Below are 23,566 nucleotides of genomic sequence, written 5' to 3' on the forward strand. Positions count from 1 at the left end.
GCGGCCGGGCGCCGGAGCCGCTGTGCGTGCGTGCGTGTGTCAGTGTGCGCGCGTTGCAGTCCGAGGGTGAGTGAGAGCGGCGTTTCTGTAACGTTTAGTTGCTGCTCGCTTTCGTGTGCTCTCCTTTTCTGGAGTGGTCCAGGTTAAAAGGCGTTGCCGGTAACTACAGCTTGTGCTTCCCTGCAACAAAAGGAAGAAGTACAATGTATGCCTATTGAGTTCCCTAAATAAAAGAGCCTTTCGACGCTCACGCCTTTGGCTAGGTAAATAATTTGGTGTTTACTTTGGGGCTCCTTTAAATGGAAGCGAATAGCTTCAGCTCCTTCCCCTTAGCCTCTTTCAAAATGAAGATGTTAAGTGGGCCATCCCCATCCCAAGAGTCACCTGGAGAGAGGTTTTTGTGTGTGATCTGTGTGCCTGCTTTGTAGCATCACTGAACCGTCCTGCCAAAATGTTTATTTTCAGACTCAAAATGACCCCAATGTTTTGTGTCAAGCTTGCATTTCCAATTCTCCTTGGAGAGGCACTTTGTATTCTGCAGTGAAAACCATTATGCTTCTACGAGTGAAAGGGATACATACCTCTGCTGGCATTTCAGTGTCTGAAGACAGGTTATGGAGAGGTCTGCACAAAAAGCTATCAGTTTTTCTGTCTTTTCCAATGAAAGTTAAACTGAAAAGAGAGGAGCTCCTGGGAGAGGGGCTGCATGGACTGGAAGAAGATGTTGGCATTCTATTAATTATCACAATAATAGTGATTATAACTGGATTCTTAATTAAAAATACTCATTCTTCTTTTCAGATGACTTATTTAATAGCACGTACCTCAACATTTCAATTCTGGAAAATTGTGAGCATTCTTAATAGAATGAAGAACAACTATGTGATACGTAAATCTCTGATGTAGCTTTAAACCCTTTAGTCTGTGCTTTTGAGACACTTGTGAAACAGTGTTTCTGGAAGCCTCTGAATGGTAGAAGTTACAGGGATCGCCAGTGCTCATGATGGTTACCCTTTTTTTCTTATCTGTAAAAATGGGAGAATATGACATACTGTTGCACAAAAAGATCAAAAAAAGCCTTCAGTCCACTGCATGAGAGGTCAACTGTGGGCTTAAATAAGCTGTGATATTAAATAGTGAATGCATTCCTTTACTGCTGCAGAATCCTTGATCTCAGTCTTCGCTTTGTCATGTTCTTCTGAATTTGTGGAAGGGAAAAATATAACCATTTTAAGGTGAAGTCAGTATTTTGAGTTGCGTGCACTTTGGCAATCTTGAAATAATGTAATTTTTTTTTTTTTTAGACCTTAAAGAGAGAATCTTTAACTATGAAAGAGAAAGCTAGAATGTCTGCTAGCTGTGAATTTGTTATCTGTGTCACCTGTGGGCGTGTACTCTTCACATAAATAATCGATAGATATAGTAGGAATAGTAGGCTATTTGGGGAAAAAAAAAAATTGGGGTAGCAGGGCAGGGAGAGATGTGGCTGAGGGGATAAGGCAGTGCTGGCTAAAAGCAACTGAGGAAGAATAAAAGACTGTTAAGTAAGTGTTGTTGGAGACCTTGCAGTGGTCCATGTGTCTTCTGTATTCAGACTGACTTTCATAAGAACGGTTGTGTTCTTAACCTCAGTTAAGTCATGCACTGACATCCCTGCATATACTTTTTCTATGGGATTACCCTGAAACAGGTATGTTCTGTCTAAGATGAGCTTTTACTCCTGTTAAATTTCAAGTGCATCTGACTTACAAGAAGATAATTCCTGAGGCAAAGGCTGTTGCTGTCTTAGAAACTGATGTATGGCAGTCTCTGTTATCAAAGAATAATGTAGGTACAGTGTCTTGTTACATAAAAAGTTGTTTAGGCAACTGCATTTCAGCTAGTTGCCAACAGCATTATTTTCCCTGCAGTTTCACAATTGAAGAACAAATAATTGTATGAGAAAAATGCCGGACCTTTGTGATTAGATTTGTTTGTTTTGACACCCTAGCAAGGGCTATAGGATATAGTGGTCCTGGGAATAAGTTGCTGATCACATGTGTTCTACACAGAGAACTCCCCACACCCTTGAGAGTGCTTACAGCCAGCTTACAGTAAACTTCTAATGGCTCCAAGCTATTGAAATTACTTTGCATCTAAATTGAAATCTATTTTAGGTGAACAAGGTAGTTTGGTAGACTAGTGACAGCATTCTTGTGAACATATTAAAGCCTGTCCACATCACACACACAATTATGGGACAACTGTTTTAAGTCTCCTTCCTACCTTATGAAGAATTCATGTGAGGGACCAAGAAAATAGAACAGTTGGTATAATTACTGTGCATACACTGAACGTTCTACAAAATGTTTTACATTTTATAAATTACTAAGTAGGGAAGAAATGGTTATATGTTATTAGTGTGTTCCAGTACTTAAAATCAGCTCTCAGGGTAGTTCTAAAATGTTATTGGTAAGTCTTACTGTCTGCAGAATCTGAAATTACTTATAGTCCTTGTGGATGTAAAGAACTTAGAGTCACTTTAACTATAGGAAATGTGCCTTGCAGACAGACCAGGGAGTTATTAAATCCTGGTGTGCTTCTTGTCATGTTTTCTTAACTATTGTGACTCGGAGTGAGCACCTACCAACCAAGGATTTGTCAGTGGGCACAGCTGCTTGTTGAATCTCTTTGGTAGATGTGCAACCCACAACCACCAGGTTAGGCTTATACTCCTGAGTCTTAGAAGTGCTATGCAGCAGCAAAAAAATTCTGAAAATCCTACAGAAAAAACAGGACTGGATTGAGGGGTGGGAGCAAGTTGGAAAGAACATAGTGTAGGCTCAGTAACGCTGCCTTAGAATGACCCAATGAGAGAATTAATTGCCTTTGCCTAGAGGGTGGCCTAGTATTTACTACTAGTGTTTTGTTTAGGATTAGTTTTGTGTCTATCAAAATTCCCAGCACCTTTAGGGCAATAGATTGGTAACACTGAAGTGTCTAGGCTATGTGTAGAGGGGAAAAATGGAGAAAGAGGTGTGTAGGAGAGGTTAGACAACATAAAGAGGAGATGTAATGAAAAAGACAGTTACTATAGAGAATTCAAAATAAGCTATGCTGTAATCAGTTTATAATGCTAATATGGAGAGGAGCCAAGAATGCAAAGAAGGTAGTACAAACAAGAGATATAAAGAGAGTTGGTTGCATAGTAACTCTGCAATCGTTATTTTAGCGGAATTGATGATGCTTATTTTGTGATATTGGCTCCTTAATTCAAGCAATTACAATATACATTGAATTCCTACCAGTACAGTTCATTTAATGTATTGTATTTTTCTCTATAACAGTAAGTTTACTACATCATTTGATGCAAGAGTGTAGGAATGTCTGGTGCGGTGGCCCACAAGGTTTCATTAAAAAATGGCATGTAAATACACTGTATGACCAAACAAGTATTCCTGCAAATTATGGAAAATGAGATTTTGCAAAGGAGCTTGGCACCTGTGCTTAGTAGGTAGGTAGCAGGGATCAGCCATGCATTCAGGCCTTGGTACCTGTTTCATTTTACTCTCTGAAATGCTAACATAATACCCTTCTGTGCCACTGTTAGACTTGATCTTTAACTCTGATCCTTGTCTATAGCAGTCTGAGAATGCTTATGTATAACACCCACATATAGGCAGGCAGAAATGTTTCCGTCAACATTAAACAGAGTGCAGTAACCATGGAAGTCTTCCAGATGTGAAACTTCTGTGAAGAGTGTTAAAAGCCAGCTGTGTGTAGTGTAGTCCTTCTCTTTGCTAGTACTCCCATTCAAGCCCATCAGACAGTGCAGAGTAAAGCTCATCTGTCATTTCAGGGCTGTACCAGTGTAGTCCTGTTGGTATAGCTGTGCTGTTTCCTGAAAGGGCTTTTAGTATGGAAGTAGTTAATTCCAGCAACACTTTCCCTAGTGGGATTTATTTCAGACCTCAAAATAAAAGAAACTATACAGACCGGAGAACAATGTTAATGTGACAGACTTCTGCAGGCATGCTGTGTCAGTCACAAAACCCACCCTTGACTGGTGAGGTCACGCCATGGAAGATGTTTGAGTAGATGGACCCAAGAAGCTCATCCTTAACCATCTGTCACTGTTACCTATGGAGATCAAAGTAAGCAAAATCAGATACTGAATTAAGGTGGTTATTGTGTGGAAGAGCTATTTTGGTATGACACCGCTAAAATTTTTACACACTTAACCACCTAAATCAATTCCACCTTTGTAGTGTAACATGCAAATAAAGCTTCATTCCAGTCCTCAGAACTCTTATATTTTAAGAAATAACTCTCTAAATTGCACACTCTTAACAACTGATTTCTGCAATATCAAAATTTATATTTAACAATATCCAATTTAAGAGTTCATTGCAGTGCTTCAGTGACTGGTCCAGTATGGTCATGACTGGTAGCTCAGTACACCTTATTGCAACTTGAATTCTCTGACTTTTTATATGTTTACCTTTTTGAAGTTGTCACTGATTTGAAAATGAATATGAAATTTGTTTTACATTGATATAGTTCACATTGTGAAGTCAGTGACGCAGCACTAGTCTGCATGAGTACAATTTGTTAAAGCATCTTTCCTTCATGCTCCAAGTTGTATATTTTTGTCTGCTGCTGATCAGGCATGATGGCTTTGAGATTCCATTTCATGCATATGCACTGGAAGTAAGGTATAATAAAACAGGAAAACTTAACCTAGAAGGAAAACAGAGCACTCTGGACTCCTCTATACAGTTCAGTATTGTCATTCAGAATTTAAAGAGCAGATGCATTAGGCTAAATATCAGCCTTGCAGGGAAGGACTTGGGAGTATTGGTGGATGAAAAACTGAATATGACCCAGCAATGTGCACTTGCAGCCCAGAAAGCCAGTCGCATTCTGGGATACATCAAAAGAAGCATGACCAGCAGGTTGAGGGAGGTGATTCTGCCCCTCTACTCTGCTCTCATGAGACCCCACCTAGAGTACTGTGTCCAGCTCTGGGGCCCCCAACATAAGGACATGGACCTGCTTGAGTGGGTCCAGAGGAGGGCCATGAAGATGATCAGAGGGCTGGAGCACCTCCCCTATGAAGGCAGGCTGAGAGAGTTGGGGTTGTTCAGCCTGGAGAAGAGAAGGCTCCAGGGAGACCTTATAGCAGCCTTCCAGTACCTAAAGGGGGCCTACAGGAAAGATGGGGAGGGACTCTTTATCAGGGAGTGTAGTGATAGGACAAGGGGGTGATGGTTTTAAATTGAAAGAAGGTAGATTTAGATTAGCTGTAAGGAAGGAATTCTTTACTGTGAGGGTAGTGAGGCACTGGACCAGGTTGCTCAGAGAGGCTGTGGATGCCCCATCCCTGGAAGTGTTCAAGGCCAGGTTGGATGGGGCTTTGAGCAACCTGGTCTAGTGGAAGGTGTCCCTGCCCATGGCAGGGGGGTTGGAACTAGGTGGTCTTGAAGGTCCCTTCCAATCCAAACTGTTCTATGATTCTGTGAACTGCTTTCTGCTAAGCAAGTTCACCCTCTAAAATATTATTAATTGGTTGATGTTACAAGGAAGAAAAGATGGCTACATGTAACTTACGTAATGAAATTTGGTGTGGCCTGCAACATGTTGGAGTACCCCGGTAGGAAGGTGCCCACTGACTTGAAATGCATAAAATGCTAGTACTTGATTGTTTTTCCCTGTTTGATGAAGACTGTGATAAGAACAATAATGAAAAATTAAAAGACTATGATAAAGAACAATAAGAAAGCTGCTAGTCTGAATTATTAATTTGGTTTGCATCAGTACTCATTTTGTTTTAGTGGATAGCATAATATAAAGGACTGGTTTGTAGAACAATTAAAAAAAAAAATATGTGCGTTTGTTTTAGAAATATTAAAAAGGGTGAAGTTAACCACATGATTTTTCCAGATGCAGTGTTTGTTCTGGGAAGAACTTGTCTTGGGTGTGGTTGTGTCACAACACTTAAGCAGGAACTGTTGCTGTGTTTTGGACTTGGAGGAGTTAAATTCCAAATCCTAATCCAAGCTATGTCTCAGTCCTCTTTCTTACATCTTGTTTTGATAATATCTTGGATCTTTAGTGAGGATCTCAATTTTTTACCCTTCTGCTACTGCTGCGAGGGGAAAATACTTGCTTTTAACCAATATATATTGCACATCTTTAATGTCTATGTGCTTTGTTGAAGAATCCCATTGCAGGCATTGCCAACTGGTATTTCCTGTGTTCAGAGCAAGGGAGGTTATAATTTGTAGATTGATGGTGTTCTTCAAAAGGCCAGTAGCTGACCCACAAAATATTTTAGGAAAGCCTGTGTGCATACTCCCATGCAACTGGCTCCCTGTCAATCACTAACTTTGGACATGTAGTTATTAGTTTTACTGATGGGCTTACAGTTACACTTAAAGGAAAGATTTTACAGTGCAGCTGGTCACCAAAATGCTAGAATTTCTCAACTCCTCTTTGCCCAAGAGCCAAAGAGTGAGATATGAAATGTTTGGGTTTGGAATCATTCAAAAACCATAGAAGGTCCAGATTTTTATTTTGAGAAACTTCTTTACTGTCCTGTCTCTTTAAAGTTTCTCATTGGAACTTATTGGGAAAGTTGATCTTTTTAGGTAACTTGCATTGGCACATGTTGAACTTTCTAGTAGAAGTGCATCTTTTTCTTAAGATTAAATGAAGGTTAACCTGTATCTGTTGCATTTTCTGTCTTGCAAAGGTTGAGCTTTATAGCTCTTGCAGTCAAAATGGATAGAGGAATGAAGTCTAACAAAAGCATTCTTCTCTGCAAGGTGTATGAGTTAGAACTGAGGCCATGTGTATAACATGCATAGTTTAAGTGAGTTTCTTCAGGCTGGAGTATTCTGAAAAGCATTGCAAAAGCAAATTAGTTCTAGTCATCTTAAGTGTAAATTTGAAGAAAACCATCCATTGCTTGAGGAGCAAAGTTTTATATTGTAATCTTTCTAATAGGTTTTGCTACAATTTTAGGAGGTAAGACTTTTTTACAGATATGGGAAAACATAATTCTGGGAGGAGAAACTGAAGCAGAAACAATCCTGTAGCCAAATACTAGGTTGTTTGGGGTTTTTTTAAATACAAACAGTGAAATACAATGTGATAAAATACTGAAATGCTCATAACTAACCCATAGTTATTCTTGGTTTGACAGTAGTTTGAAGGAGAGATTTTCAGGAACATAATTTCTGTTTCTCAACAGACTAAGATCTTTCATGCTGACCATTATCTGTGAACAATAGGAATGGGTTTTAACAACACTAACTTTTCCAGACTTTATGCAGGACTCTGACTGTGTTTGTATTAAGGTAAAAGAAATAAAGCCCTCAAGTTAAAAAACTGTAAAATTAGTTTCTGACTCTGTGGAGAACTGATGTTATTAGAAGTACTGCAGCTGAATTGGAAATGTGCAGGTGACCAGCTGGAAATAAAATGTTTTCCTAAGTCAGCAGCAGTGAAGATTTTGTAGACCAGAGGAAATCCTGTATTACACCATGCGATATTGAAAAGGTATTAGGTCACATACTTCTTGCTGGAATTTAAAAGTTCATGTGTACAGAAAGGAATACAGCTCACACTTGATAGTGTTTAGTGTTGTAACATGTGTAGAATTAAATCAATGAAATGTTGATGAAGATATCAGATTTCACCATAGACAGACTTCTTGGTAGTTCTTCCCTGAGGAGTCTGACCTTTAAAATAAACTGGATTTGGTCTGTGACCACCACTGGAATTGCCTTTAGCTTTTGCATTGCATTTTTGGCTGTAGGAAGAGACACACCTGAGACCCATCTAGTGATGTGCAATAGTGTACCATCCTTAATGGTACTCCTTGCCTTTGGAGTGTGGTTACAAAACTAATTTTTAGGTTGTTTATCAGATGTTTTTGATAGCTGCTTCACTTGATTACCCAGATGGATTACCTGATACCCAAATGAATGTTATTCTTGCTTCTATGTTCAGAAATTGATCCATGATTTTCACATATATTGCTGTATAAAGAACATTTTTTAGGTAGCTTGTTCTGTTAAAACTTAGAACTTACACACTTACGTTCTTGTAAGTCATTTAACAGTTCTGCAATGTTCTGAATTATCGTGTGCATGATGAGGTATAAGAATTAGGAACAAAAAGCATTTTTTAAAAGTTACTACTTTACAATTTGAGAGCATTTAACTTGGAAATACCTTCTGTGGTACTGCAAGAAAAGTCTGATCAGTATTTTAAGCAGGGCAAGGTCAAAATCATGTTGCACTCTCACTTAATGTGGAAATTGATAAATTGACCTGAATATTAATAATTTCATACTAAGTTCATGAACTAAATGCCATCTATGTCTAGCTACTGCATGTTTTATGCCCATAATATGTGAAATAGCCATGAAACTCTACCACGTATCATGATTGGCAAGCATATATTGAATTAAAAGACAATTAATTGCTGGATTGGGTCTTTTAGGTCTACTAGATTGACTCCACCAGTTTTTCAAATCATAGATCTAATAGTTTTAGAACAAACAGCATCTAAAAATGGGGACAGATCAGACTAAACAGTGTTTCAACTTCATGAATGCTGTATTACCATGCAACATCAGGTCTATAACTACTTGTGTCCTTGAATCACCTACTCAAAAGGTTAATTACAAGTCTTTGTGTGTTTGCAAATCAGTCTCATTCAGTGAGTTGTGCATATGAAATCCTCTTCCCCTGAATAAAACAGAAAAATGATTAGGATTTTAGGAGGAGCAATTTGCTCTGCATAGAATGTAAACAGGAGGAGAAGTTACTGGAACAAAATATGGCTACAAAAGTAATGCTCTTGCAATACTACTACAAGAGTACTTACGCATTTGTAATTGGGTGGTAAAACAGATGGCAAAGTCATAAAATGAAAGAAGTCACTTAGTTTGCCAAGTCAGATTTCACTAATGAAATTTATTTGCTACAGCTGGATGAATCCTTAGAGGAATAAAAGTATTTTTTTGAAACGCAAAATCCAACATGCTCCTATTTTATTAGGTTCCATTTGGCTGGTGTATTGATGCAGTCTACCTGTGGGGAGAGAGAACGCTTGCCTGTATTTGTGAAGAGGAGATGGAGAATTTGGTGGTACCTGCTTCTTGATGTCTCTTGCTTAATGACCTGTGTTCGGTCCTGTGTGTTTGCACCATTTGTGCTGCAGCCTTTGATAAAAATGTGCTTGCACCTGCTGGAGCACTTGTTCCCTGCATCCTTCATTGCCAGCAGCCAATTAATAAAATGTGAAGGATAATGTATTTTGGTATTCCTACTCTGCTTTTGTTGAAACTTCATACAGCTAGGCACTAACCACACGGAAGAAGGCAGTGCCTGCCACGAAAACGCTTTATTTGAAAGCTTAAACTTTTTCTATGTCAAGAATTTCATAGGAGCGTTATTCAAACAAGGCTCCTGTGTTCATTCTGTCTGTGCTAATACCTTGAAAGAATTTAAGGGTGTTCATGTGAGTTTTCACCGTAATACTATATGACTGGCTAATGAGGCAAAGTAAGTTCTTTTGAGCAGGATCAACTCCCTGACCTATCAGCATTGGAACTTGTCTCACTGTGAAGTGAGATGCCCGCAACACAAGGCGGCTGCTTCTACCAGCCGGAACCCTAACCTATAGAAGGGATGTGGATGGCATCCCTTCTGTTTATTCCATAACAGTGTTGAGTGCAGCCTGCGTGAGCCTAGTGGAAGCTTGTTTTTGCTTTGCAGATACCATTTGTTTCTAGATCTCTCTGTCTTGTGTTTACTTTCCTGCCTATAGAGCAGTGAAACTATTTGGGTGGAGTTTTGGGTTTGGTGAGTGTGAATCTTAAGTCATCCTTTCTGGCTGTAATAATAACCATATGGATATTTGCTTTTCCTAGAAAATACACATCTGATATTCTGAACTTCTAACTAAAGGAAGAGTATAGGGTTGTTAATAAATGAGATACTTGTTTTAGAGGAAACCTGATTTATGGACTTGTTCTGCCAAACCTTATTTTTCAAGTATGTCTTTTGGAAGCCTTTTTCAGACTTTGTTTAAAGAATTTACTTCATCAAGCCAATTCAAAATGCTTACATTTAAATATTCCTTAAATTTCTTCAGTGAATGTTGAAGTCTAAGTGTACAGGGGCAAAAAGGACACAGTGATGTGACTGAGATTTCTTTTGAAGCATGGTTGACAAAAACCCTGGGTTTATGATACTGAATATGCTGTGAGCAACTTTTTGAATACAGAGCTCTTGAATTGCTTTTAAAAGTGAGCTGCTGAGGCTCACGCTGCAAGCTCTGGCATATTGCCTTCAAGGGAACTCCATTTTTGTTGCTTTCCAGAATAGCTGGAAGCGGCAGCTCTGTGCAAGTGTGAGTGACGCCTGACTTACCAGTCAAAAGTTAGCTTCCAAATGTGCTTTCTTGCACTTGAAACACAGGGTGAAAATGGCTGTAGCGAGTATGTCTTAGGTGACACTAGCTCAAATGTGTCCTTGAAGTGCTTCCCTCAGTTGAACAGCACTAACTTAAGACACTGAGATGTTCATCCTTGTCGGCTATGCGTTGCCTCTTACATTTTATGAAGGGAGAAAAAAGTGTCTTTGTTCTATATCAAATGCTGAATAAAATTCAGTAGTAGCAGCTGCTTTACATAGCAGCTCCCATGAATGTGATTTGACTTTTGTCAGGAGCCTTGATTATGGGTATTTGGTATGGGAGCCTTTTCTGCAGATGTCCCCCTCTTCTGTTTAAGCCCTTCATTCCTCCTTAGATTCGCTTATGCTAGAAAATTGGCTGTAGTACCATCGTACCTGCTTGTCTGTCTTGCCTCTGAATCCATGCAAGTCTCTAGTGTGGGTAGTTTTGACAGGCTAGTGACATGTAATTAATTGTTCATTCTTCTACCATGACTGCCATTACTGTTAATTCTCTCCTCATGGTATATAAGGTTAAATCAATACAAAATGAGTGTCTTCTGTTAACATTCTAGATTAGACCTCCATGTTTAGAAATTTAATCTAAGAGAAGACATGACTCTTGCACTTTGTGTTAAGGCAACACTTCAACACTGTCAACCTCAGAAAGCTAAGTTCCCTCAGTGATTAGAACAGACTGTGATAGGGCACCAGCCACGTAGTGAACTTGAGGAAACAGAAACACTATTCTAGACTGTCATGTAAATATGTATATTACCAAAATTACTTCACAGTGTAACTTTAGTCAAACTATGAAAACAAGCTAGCTGCTTGTGTTAACCTAGGTGCTGTGCTTGAGTTTGCTGCTTTTCCCACTGATCTCTGGATCAGTCCAGATAAACCATTGCAAGTGTCTAGAATTCTTCCAAATGTCCTGTAACAGTCATCATGTAACTTATAAAAAGGGAGGAATCTTCAACAGGTGCTAAATTATGGTTGAGGAACTTTGACACTTGCGTTGTTTTTCCACAGTGTTTATAGACTAGAGGTGCTGCAGTTCAGCTTTCCCTATGGTCAGCTCGATATTTTTCTGGTTGGTCTTTAGTGCCAGCAAGCTTGTTTAGGTAGCTAATCTGTCCAAAAACCAGTATAGGTTAATTTTTGGCTAGAGCAACTTCCAAACTGCTTTGCCACCTAGTTGTTGCAAACACCAGTGCTACTGGAAGGAAGGATATGGCAGTATCAGTCAGACTATTGCAGGTTCAGTTTATATCAGCCTTGCAGACACACATGATTGGGCTCAAGTGTGTGTTTTGTCAGCTCTTTCTGTGGACAATTATGTAGCTGCTGCATTTTCTTCTCAGTACACTGCAAGGTTTAAAATCTTAAGACCTTGATTTTGTTCCAGACTATTTCTGCTGTTCAGTTTGTAAGGGTTTTCTTGTGCTGTTCCATATGGATTTCAAGAAATTTCTCTATGGAAGTGCCTCCCAAAAAGTCGTCTTGTGGGATGCCAAAGAGGCTTTTTGGAAACTAAAGGCTGAAATGATGACTTAAAACATATGGAATACATATCTAGTCTCATTTCAGAAGCTGCTACATCGTTCATGGCTATGCCCAGAAGCTGGCACTAAGGCCCTGTGGAGCCTTGGGGAGACTGCTGGAAGGCTGTGAACTTGTTTACTGTTTGCTAGTGGTTTAATGATTACTTGTTGGAGGGATCGCAATTCTTGTGATGATGTCTTAAGAGTACAGAGCTGCAGGCATTTGGGACCACTGTTCTTTATAGCACTGTGATGTAATTTATAGGATGGATGGGGCCTCAGTTACTTGGTGAAGAGTTCACTGGTTGACTCTTCCAGTTTCAGTGCCTGGATATGGTTACAGTTTGAAGTACCTGCCTCAAGAAGCTGGGACATGTAGGTCTTTTGCTTGAGGAGATTTGCTGCTGCTGAAAGATAGAACTTAAGTCAGTTTTCTACTGTTTACTTTTGTTAGTAAATATGTAGTCACCTTAGTAAATTTGTTTTGTGAGTGTGGGAGAGACAATTACCTTTTCTGGTGTGCCCTAGAAAGCTTTGGAAAGAAGTGTTCTTACCAAACCTCAAATGTGGTTTAACTGCATGTTAAAGTCATGGGAAGCTATGAATCCTGATTCCCAGTTAAACATGTTTATGTCAAAGGATTATTTTCAGGAGAAAGGAAAGGACTTATTGTGAAAGCATTTCTAACTTGTTCTGAGGTTGAGGTTCAGGCAGCCTGTTTCATTGTCTAATGAGACTGGTCATTTCTAAGGTAGGTTTGAATATTTGCGTTGAGTTTCCTCCTTCTTTAGGCTACTACTTAGAATTTATAGTTATTATTTAATATTTTAAATATTTGTTCTACATTAATAAAATACTGATGTTACTTCATGCAGAGCTTGACAGATGTTGCATGTTTAAACTGTAATAAAAACACCAGTCAAACTCGAGACATGGAATGACACTTATTACAATAATGCTGATCTAACCTAAAAAACTTCCTTACTCTCCAGTTCTTAAAACAGCTGGCATCATGTATCCCATCCTATATCCTCATGTATCCTATCTATTTCGGGGTCATGGGATGTTTCTGCTGATCTAGTTTGAATATTGTAATTGGAAACAGCTGTTGGGAGGGTCAGACTCTGCTTGCCTGGAGTTGCCTCCCTCCATTTCCAGGAATATTTTTGTTGCAGGAATATCTGAGTCATTCCTGAGGTGTCTTCCAGATATTTTGTATCTAGTATGCTATTCTGCGCTGATCACTTTCAAACAGAACATTCTCAAGTATAATTTTGCTGTTGTTAACCAAACTGAAACTACTGGACTCAGTGAAGTAACTGGATGAAATGGTGATATTTTAACAACAGAGAAGATCATATTACTTGATGGTCCCTGGGGACATGAAATATGTTGACACTTTTTTTAAATTCTTGGTCCTGTGCTTTTTCTCAGAAAGCTAAACTTGTAATTTTTAGGTCATGCGAGGCAACAGAGTTGTGAATGACTCTGTGGGAATTAACAAACTTTGGAGAATATTCAAACTCACTTTAGAAGATGGGGTTACTGTCAAATAAGTACTATAAATCTTCACTTCAGAATGAGATAAGTTGTAGCTAATGTTGCTGGAGGTGATAGATTATACTAAGTGTAAAGTACAGAGTAGTGCAGGTATTAGTTTCTTCAATTAAAAAAAAAGATCCAGTTATTTGTTTAGAAGAACATGAGTCTCCATTACTAAATTTTATTTAATTGTTCAGTAAGTGATTGATACAATATTTTGCCTTTCTGGAAGTATTCTGGTCAAAGCATACTAACTGTAGTTCTTAATATTGTGCGGGTAGCTCACATTTCAATTAAATTATTCCTGTTCCTTCAAATGTATCAAATTCTAACTCAGTTAAAAACCAGAGTAAAAGCAGGTGCTGTGATGTATCAGCTACCGGTTGTAATTGATGCTTATTATATAAAACAGACTTCAGGGAAGAAAGTTACTCATCATAAAAGTGAGTGGGTAGTGAGGTTAATATGACAGTCTTGCAATCTTTATGTAATCTTCTCTTAAAGGAAAGGAAACAAAAGAACTGGAATTCAGTTTTGATGTCATAGTTTTATGAAGGCTATAAAGATAACAATATAAGAAATTGTTTTGTAATTGAAGAAAGGCACCACTATCTCTACTTATTAACTAGAATCTACTGTGCTAACTGTACCAACTATCTTTAAACACAAAGCTATGTTTAACTAGTCCCCTTCAAACAAATGCCCGCAGCAAATCAAAGTCCTCCTGCTAAGGACAACTGTTTTCACAAAGCCTGCATTCAGCCTTATATATAGGACTGCAGAAGATGCCAGCTGAATTTGCGCCTGTAATGATGTGACTTCGGTGTAATGCTTCTCCTTCCCTGGTCTGCTTTCATTGACATTGCATTTGCGAGACTCCAGGGGATCAAAATGGGCAGAGTAGCTTCTTGACCTCTTTTAGTCACATTCTCTAAGAAAATGAGCCTGATTGTATGCTCTGTTCTTTGTTAGTTCTTGGCCTACTGGCCAGTTTTGGGTACATTTTGACAGAAGTTTAGGTGGCTTGGATGTGATTGCTCCCATAAATTTCCTGAATATGTGCTGCTGGCTAAAGAGGGAGAAATCTGTACCAGTGCTTCCTGTGAAGGAAAGGAAGCAAGCTGAGCTGGATGTCACCCCATTTGGGCTGGTACACAGCTACTCTGTTGGCCACTTTTTTGCTCCCTTGTAGTGTATGAATGTTGGGATTATTGCATTGAGGAGGGATGTAGATGACAAATGGCACAGATATGTAAGGAAGCATGGTTTGATTAATTATTTCGGAGCAAGTTATTCTGTAAGAAAAAGCCATCTGAGAAATAGGACAACTTAAGAGGAGTCTTCTGAATTTGATCACATGAGCAAGATGAATGAGGGGATAAAAACCATAAGGTTTTTTCACCCATGAGCATATTTTTAGGTCTCAATTTGTTGGGCTGAAGAAGGGGAGGACAAAATAGAGACTAATGTAGAGAGATCAAGGATTCCTGCTAATTCTATTTTTTTTTTTTTCCTTCTTCCCTGCCATGTGTTTGCAAAGATATCTTCCCTGAAAATATTGTCCCTGCAGATGAAACCCCCCTTTTTTTTTGTGCTGGCACCTGATCATCTTTCTTACTTTCGTGGATCTGGATAACCACTTTGTGCTCCAGGACTTTATGCAGCAGTTAACATGATGCTCGCTGTGTCCAAGTCTGTTACAGGAGCACTTTCCAACTGGCTTCTCTGGTGGGTGGAGCTGAATGTTGTGTTTAAATCCATGGTGGACCAGAGATAACATTGTATTTCTTGCACAGTGGACCTTCTATGTAAGGTGTGAAACTCTGGAGAAGTTAGTATTGACACAGGTGGAAGCCAGTCACTCAAGACAGGCAACAGTTTTCCAACTCGAGGTACAAGTTCCTGTTGCTATGTCTTAATCATGTAGGATGATCTTAAAAGTTATTTAGCTACCTACTTGTCTTTCCCTTGACCAGTTTTCTAGACTGTTGGACAAGATGCCATTGCTGATGCTAACATGAATTGTAACTCCTATTCCTGCAGTTCTTATTTAATCTAATCGCTCCCTAACCTGGCTCTACAAAAATGATCCTGGCTCCAACTGGAAGCCTGCCATTAAATGGAGCTCAGAATTGTGGAGGTGGTTATCTGCAAACAGGCAATAAGCAGCTGTAGGAGCTTTGAGAACTGCTTATATTGGCTGAGCAGCCACTGAGATTCATTTTTTCGTGCCCTTATCTGCTCAAGCATGTTGGGAAGGGGCAGTTTCCTAGGAGTTTATCTGCAGCGGAGGTGAGGACTGATCAGTAGCATGGTGGTTAGACAACGCTTTCGCCCTTCTGAGTGAAGGCATGGCAGTATGTTGTTGAGCCAGTTAAGCTTTCACTTCCCTTCCAACTCCTTGGACTACACAAAGAACTGTTTAAAAATAAACTTTCATATATGCCATCAGATGTATTGCTGCGATGGGGATTACTAATGGGTGTGGTAAAAAGCTGACCTGTGTAAATGGATAATACAGCTATTGACAACACCCTGCTTGGCTCTGTGTGAAGCTCTCTGCTGTAGGGTGACATAGGATTCTACTGCAGGTTAAGCCTGTGTTTATCTTCTGACCCCCAAATGATTTTGCACTGTGAAGATTGAAGAAAAAAAAAAATCAGAGTACACATAACATGGAAGTGTGCTTTTTTGAGCTTCATACAATAGGGTTCTTGCCACAGTCTCTGCCAGTTTTATCATAATTATAAAGTAGGACAGTTCAGAAGCTAGATATGACCTAAATTAATACTACTTAAGAAAATAAGTTGGACTACATAAATTAAGGGTAGAAAAACTTACTTTGCATGAAACTTCATCTCAGGTGCTTTACTGTTAATAAAACTGGAATCTATGTTCCTCTTTGCTTTTGAAAGCAGACTGAAACAGAAGTATGTGGCAGTAGCTTAAAACTTATTACTTTCAAGGTCTTTCTGCTCTCTGGCAGAATACTTGCTCTGAAGCAGTCTCTCTGGATTGGGTGTTTGCACAGTATCAGACTGTACTTGCTTTGTTTGTAACTTATGTCTCTCTTCACACTGTCTGCCATTCAGCAGGCCTGAATTTTGTCAGCACTATATCTTTATTGGATTGTGAAGAACTTGAGAGCAAACTGACCTCCCTGAGCCTCCTTCCACTACAAAATGTGGCAGAGTATTTATGACAAGCTTATCTTTAAGATTTGAAGTCTGTGGTAGCATGAAGTTTTGCTGTCTTCAGTATCTTACTGGAATGTTGTTCACTGGCAGTTATTGATGACTTGATGACTCAGGATGCTGCTTTGACTGGTTGGGTCAGGTTTTTTTAATTCCGAGTTTCTTTCTTCAACTCAGTCTTTTATGCTTCTTTGAAGGGGTGTTATCAAGGCTTCTGAAAATGATTGGCTGCCATAAAATCTTTCTGGTTAAAGAATTTTCAGTGAAAAGGAGCATCATCACTAACTTGATTGTTTATAAGGATCTTATTGGTTGGACATCATTGTTTTGGCTTTTCAGGCATGTGTCAACTGTTGCACAAAGTACAAAAAGTGGCAGCTTCTCTTTGTCACACTGGGACACTACTTGTTGAATTGCAGCTTCTAGTAAAATATGAATTTTCACATTGCTCAATCAACTTAAAGACTGTAGGTTAATTTACAACAAATATTACTGTGAAACATTACTATTGTGTATTTGAGTTTTTTCACAGGTTGTAGTATTGATTTTGCACAAACCCATCTGTCAGAGGTCCTGCTGAATTCGTTTGGACTTGTTTCAGTATTGAAGTGCTTATAGAAGAATAGTCTGTTTTGTTGCTTAATAAGGTAGTATAGGTCATATCCAGGTATACTACTGCTTCAGTTTCTGTGCTTCTGAGAGTATGTATTGTAATCTAAACCTGGCAAACTGAGCTGTTGTCAGTTGATGACTGGAATTCAAAGGAATTTTCTTTATATTACTTGTCTGAAATACATACTAAAAACAAGTAAGCATGACTATCAGGACACATTTTTACTTTTAAAAGAAAAGTACAAAGACAAAACAATGTGGAGTAGTTCAAAATGCAATGTAGTAGGTTGAAAATGTACACATGGCTTGGAGCTATTTTCATGTTCTCGTACTCCCTCTTGAGTAGAAAGAAAGCAATGGTTCTTTTTAAGCCATGAGGGCCTAAAAGGAAATGTTTGTTTTTTCTCATCCATCTCCTTTTTAAAAGAGCTTGTAACCTGATGTTAGTTATATTTCTCTGCTATATCTCTATAATTAGTACAGCAGCTTACTCAGCAGCTTATTTCACTTAAATTGTTTTCCCCAGAAAGATTACTTAAGTGACTTATTTGTCAATTGCATTTTCAGAATTATTTGACAGCAGAATGAGTAGTGACACTGAATGTGATCCAGAGAGTTTTCTACATAGGTTGTCGGTTAACCTTGGTAGGCAGCTAAGTACCACACAACTGCTTGCTCACTTCCCCCCTGCCAGTGGGATGGGGGAGAGAATCAGAAGGGTAGAAGTAAGAAAACTAGTGGGCTGAGATAATGACAATTTAATATGTTTAAAACAAAGAAAACCAAAACCAAGAAAAAATAACTGGTGAAAAAAAATTAAAATAAAATAATTGCTTGGCACTAGCTGACCAATGCCCAGCCAGTTCTGCGCAATGGCAGCCCTGGCAAACTTCCCTGCCAGCTTTTATTGCTGAGCTATGGCATGGGATATCCCTTTGGTCAGCTGTCCCAACCGTGTCCCTCCCAAGTGCTTGCCCACCCCCAGCCTACTTGCTGGCAGGACAGCGTGAGAACCAGAAAATGCCTTGACACTGTGTAAGCACTGTTCAGTAACAGCTAAAACATCTGTATGTTATCACTGTTTTCATCACAAATCCAAAACATGGCACTGTATGAGCTATTCTGAAGAAAATTAACTCTATCCCAGCCAAAACCAGTACACCTTTTTATTTATTTTTTAATTTGAGGAAGGATTGGCTTAATCTCTGATGAAGCTTCAGTCAGCATGCTTTTACACTTAACTGCCTCACTGCTAACAACCTTAGTGCATGTCCTCAACTAGGGTTTTTGATCTACGTTTTAAGAAAATGGTCATTCTTCACATTCTGATTAAGCTGCACAGAAGGGTGATTCATTATGCAGGAGGATGTAATTTTAGTGTGAGACTGTCAAATGATAGTGATGGCTAAAGGCAGTGGGTTAAAGGTGTCTTGTTACTACACTGTATTATTATCTGATAGTTCTGTATATAACTAAATTGTGCTGCCACGTGAACATGTTCTTTTTGTGCTTTCTAATTAACAAAATCTAAGTTACATCTGATTCTTAGTTGCTACTATACGTGTCTTCTATTTACATCTTCTGTAATGTAGATGTCATTGTGTTTTTTGGACATCAGAGCTTGTTTTGACCTTAAATCTCTGGAGGAGGGTACGTTCTGTCACTGTGCAGGGACTTTCCCATGCCTTAAGAACAGTGCAAGCAGACAGAATATTCTGTCTTCATGTAACACAAATACCGTTATATTACTGTTGGGATAGGTAGGGAATGAAATGAAGGTGCAGGAAGATAGTAGTTGGAGATCTGCTAAAACTATGACATGATTTTTTTAAAAAAAGCTAATGGGATTGTTACTTTTTGTACGTGTGCACACACACATTAGACTATATGTGAATTAACTGTCATAGAGCCCTTTGGTATTGGTGAGGTGCAGAGATTTGTGTTTGAGCAAGCAGTTGTGGGGCTGAGACAACTATTCCAAATATACAGAATAACTCATTTGTAGCCTAGGAAGGCACATTGAATCTTTCCACTCTGCATAAATTAGATTATTCTTTCAGTTCCTGATTGACTTACTGAAACCGGGTATTTTTAGGTTTAAGTGACACATTTGCTTGCTTTTCTCTGAAAAAGTACACTAGTTAATCCTTGCTGCTGCTGCTCCGTCCTGGTGCTTGCTATTTAAGCTGGAAATTCCTTCAAATGTCTGTTTTCTTTCCCCTGCAGCTGTCATATCTCATGTTTTCTTGTATGGTGTTGACTCACTGTGGCTTCCTTTTTCAATTCTTGCTTAGTAAACTAACAAGAATTCTTGACAAATACTGTGTCTCTAAGAGAAAACACTGCATACCAAAATGTAAGTCCTTTCCCTTAATTGCTCTTGGATGCTGTGAACCCACTTGTGCCCTTTCCAAATGGTGAAGGCTTTCTTTGCTCATGCTACAAAAAAGATGAGCTCAGTATAATTTGTGGAATGGCTTCCAGTGAAAAAGCAGATAGCTTTCACTGAAGATAACAGAACTGAAATTAAGTCCTTAGATATGTAGGGATTTAAAACAAATCCACTTTAAACAGTGCATGTGGTAGAAGGGAAAGAAAACTAATGATGTAATATTTTTCTTCTAGATTTTTTCATTTTATACCTGTGAATTTTCTGCAATCCAAAGATGGCAGCAAATAAGCCTAAAGGACAGAATTCATTGGCTTTACACAAAGTCATCATGGTGGGAAGTGGTGGTGTAGGAAAATCTGCTTTAACACTACAGTTTATGTATGATGAGGTAAGAATCTGCACTAGAAACTATCTCAGGATATGTCTGCTACATAGTGTTATTTAAACATTCATTAGTACAGTTATTTTCTGAAAGGGTCTAAATGTATACGATGTGGTATGAAATTGAACAAAAATTTTTTTAGATTAGTGATTTACCTTCTAGAGGTACCTGTGAAGGTATAATTTGGCATTTTTCAGACTTCTAAGCAATTAGATGCTCTGTCATATTATCAGCGTATTTTGTCATCATTCACTAGACCTCTTAGAACTTATTTAGGTATGATGGCTCAAAGCTGCTTCAGTTAGGTGAGTTGCATGATGCCTGAATGATGACCAATTTTTTCCATGTTTTTTATGCTGCTGTTGAAGAGAGGAAATAAAATCTGTTTCTTGTTTCCTTTTTTTCCAGTGAAAGTCATTCTTTTTGATTAAAAGGCAGACGTTATGGCCTCAGTGTCCTTTAAAAATTGGTACTAAATATATTCAAAGTCAGGACTGCCTGATAGCATAATTGAGCACAGCCAGATGTTGTGCTTGACCAGAAGCAGAGGCTTGGGTAGTGCACAGACATTGATGTTTTGCGTTTACCTCTAAAATTTCCTTGTAATGGCTGAAGAAAGCAAAAGCCCATAGACTGTTTGGGCTGATGGAGAGCCTGCTTTAACTATGAATCATTTAAGTACCTCACATAGCCTAAATATGTATGCTTACTTATTAGTTACTGTAACCATGTCAGATGTTTGTTATAACCTTATATGCAAATAGAAGTGTTTGCCTTGTACAGGCATGATTTTATATCATGAAGGTTTTTTGTTTTCTAGTTTGTTGAAGATTATGAGCCCACCAAAGCAGACAGCTATAGGAAAAAGGTGGTTCTGGATGGGGAAGAAGTCCAAATTGATATATTGGACACAGCAGGGCAGGAGGACTATGCTGCAATTAGGGACAACTACTTCCGAAGTGGAGAAGGCTTTCTTTGTGTCTTCTCTATTACAGAGCTGGAATCCTTTGCAGCAACTGCAGACTTCAGGTAAGTTACAAGGCAAGATAATTATTCTAATTACTGTGAGATAATTACAAGTGATTTTGTTTGTTTGTTTTGTAATGTCCTTATGATAGTCCAGACTGGATGACAGCTCTTACTGTAGTCACATAATGTTTTGAACAGATGCCTAGCCACGCCTTTGCTATCTGTACCACTTCGGATACCTTTGCTGCTGTGTTTCTGAATACTGGAAAAGCTATTGCCACAGAGCAGATACATAGTAACATCAGAAGGCTTCTGCCCTTTGTAAATCAGTGTTTGCCTGGCACTCTTGCTAAGAAGCAGTATCTGTGAGTAGGCATACTGCTATCCAGAGTAATGGATCTGAGAAAAATTGCTTATAGACTGTACTGAATTACATTATAGAATGTATGTACAATACCTTGTGCTCCCTAGAGCTGTCTTTTTCAGTTCTTGCTTCATATAGAGGATTATGTTGTATTTCTCAACCTGTGAAGCACCACCTGGAACAAAAAGGCAGCTGTAGCATGTCCAGCTGTTTTATACTAGAATACTTCATAGTTATAAAGATGATGCGACTGGATTCCAGTTGAAAACTGTGCAGAAGAACCACATCTGGTGATGTCTGTCTGCAAAGTCCTAGGCGATGTGAAGTATGCACTTTGTATTCTGGGAGAGCGAAATGCATAGTCTCAACAACACAAGTCTTCCTACCTCTTAAAGATGTTTTTATGAACAACAATGGTGAGAAGTATCTTTGAATAGTCTGTAGTAGCTATGCATTTTGTTTAAAGGCCTGTTGTAAATCTGTGCCTTTGGTTTTGCTTGGATGGAATTTTTCTCTGTAAAAGATACTGATATAAATTTTTGAATTTACAAGGCAAAAGTTCCACGTAGCGTTCTGCATAGCATTCACCCTTCCCATCAAAGTCATAGGGAGCAATGTGGTGAAAACAAAATTTGGAACTGGATCTTTCTGGTGTAATAAAGATTTAACAGGATAAGGTTTTTTAAGATGCTTTTCAGGCATGCAGCATATTTAAAACCCTTATAATTCTAAGAGACTATTAAACAGTCAAGAGTATATTACAGGTGTTTGATTTTGATTGAGAGAGAAAGCCTATTTAAATCACTCATCACTATATTAGAAAAAGGACAGAAGAGACAAGAAAATTTTTTTACTGGTTCAAAGTGTAGCGAAATAGGAGAGGAGATTACTTTTCTCTCAGAGGTTAAGAAACGAATATAAAAAGAAATTATCTGCCTCCCACTGAAATAAGGCTTCTCAGAGATGCTGTTACAGTTCAGCTTAATTAGCACTAAGTATCAGAATATGTTTAATATCATCTCTAAGAGAGAGGAAGAAGTATTGGAGAGGGGAGAAAGTGAGTTTTTCCTTTTCTGGTGTTCTTTTTATTTATTTCTTTATTTGTGTGTCTATATGTGTGTGTGTGTGTGTATATATTCGGGGGGGTGTGGGGGGCAGGCCTTGATTGGTTTGCAGGCTTATGCTAGGTATTGTCAATCATGGAGGACTATTTAGTATAGTTGAGCTCCCCTATAGTGCAAAATGACCTGTTCAAATCTGTTTAAAATTCTGTTAATGCTTCAAAGTACATGATCTTCTATGGCTCTAGAAAAAGTCCTACTTTTCCAGCAAAGGTGAGTGTTGACAATATACATGCTGATACAGCAAAAATGGAAGAAAAAAATCCTTTTGATGAAGAGATTAGAACTGTCCCCAATCCAAACCTGAAAGCGCCTTTCAAGTTGCCTTTGAAACTGTAGAACTGTAAATGCTAAAATGTAACTCAGAAAAATTACATTCTTTCTGCTCTGTGTAAAAGTAACCTGTATCTCTTGAAGGCACAGTTAAAATACCTTTGGCATTGTTGAGCAACCTGAGGGAATACTACTTAAGAGACAGATATGAAAGAGAGTGACCAGAAGAATTTGGATGTTTGATTGTTTCCATGGAATTTTGTTCTGCTGAAATGGCAGAACTCCAACAGGACAGCTGTTTACTGCTATTCAAGGTCTTCGGTGGGGTTCCTGGTGTGCTCTGAAATGCCATTGCTCCAACTAATTTTTTTTTCAGTAGAAGGCAGACCTGCAATGACTAAACTTTTAAATATTTGAAAGGCAGCTTGATAAAATGTGGTCTTTCTTTGAGTAGACTTGATCTGGCTCTAACAATTTCTTTATTTTAAGTTCTAGATTTCAAGTTGGCATATCATTAATTAGATATTTCTTTTTTAGGAGATATCAGTCTTCAGAGAGGGCTCAAAGGAGAATATTGTCATCTGGATTGCTGATAGATTAACTCTTTACATGGTGAAATTGTTTGGCATTGCCTGAACAATTAGTGTTTAAAGCTACTAGCTCTTAGCAGAAGTTTTATTTACACAGATACTGCAGTGAGGCACTGAGTTTTCTTCTGGCCA

General features: G+C 38.6%; 1 protein-coding gene across 7 annotated transcripts in view; it reads left to right on the forward strand.

Annotated features, from left to right (window-relative positions):
- Nucleotides 1–138: 138 nt before the first annotated feature.
- RALA (v-ral simian leukemia viral oncogene homolog A (ras related)) overlaps nucleotides 139–23,566 on the forward strand; it is a 32,234-nt gene continuing 8,806 nt past the window's right edge. For 4 of the 7 annotated variants that reach the window (XR_775283.1, XR_775284.1, XM_010581783.1 and 1 more), the window contains exons 1-4: nucleotides 139–263; nucleotides 9,051–9,140; nucleotides 19,969–20,123; nucleotides 20,938–21,146. Coding sequence is in view for 5 of the 7 variants with exons in the window: in XM_010581783.1 (XP_010580085.1) it covers nucleotides 20,010–20,123; nucleotides 20,938–21,146 (323 nt within the window). In the remaining 2 variants the exon portion in view is untranslated. Of the gene's footprint in view, nucleotides 264–7,316; nucleotides 7,341–9,050; nucleotides 9,141–17,356; nucleotides 17,379–19,968; nucleotides 20,124–20,937; nucleotides 21,147–23,566 lie in introns of those variants that run through there. The other 3 variants (XM_010581780.1, XM_010581781.1, XM_010581782.1) reach the window with 3 other exon arrangements.

The sequence above is a fragment of the Haliaeetus leucocephalus genome, unplaced genomic scaffold (assembly GCF_000737465.1).
Source record: "Haliaeetus leucocephalus isolate CR32 unplaced genomic scaffold, Haliaeetus_leucocephalus-4.0 Scaffold808, whole genome shotgun sequence".
NCBI classification, from domain to species: Eukaryota; Metazoa; Chordata; class Aves; order Accipitriformes; family Accipitridae; genus Haliaeetus; species Haliaeetus leucocephalus.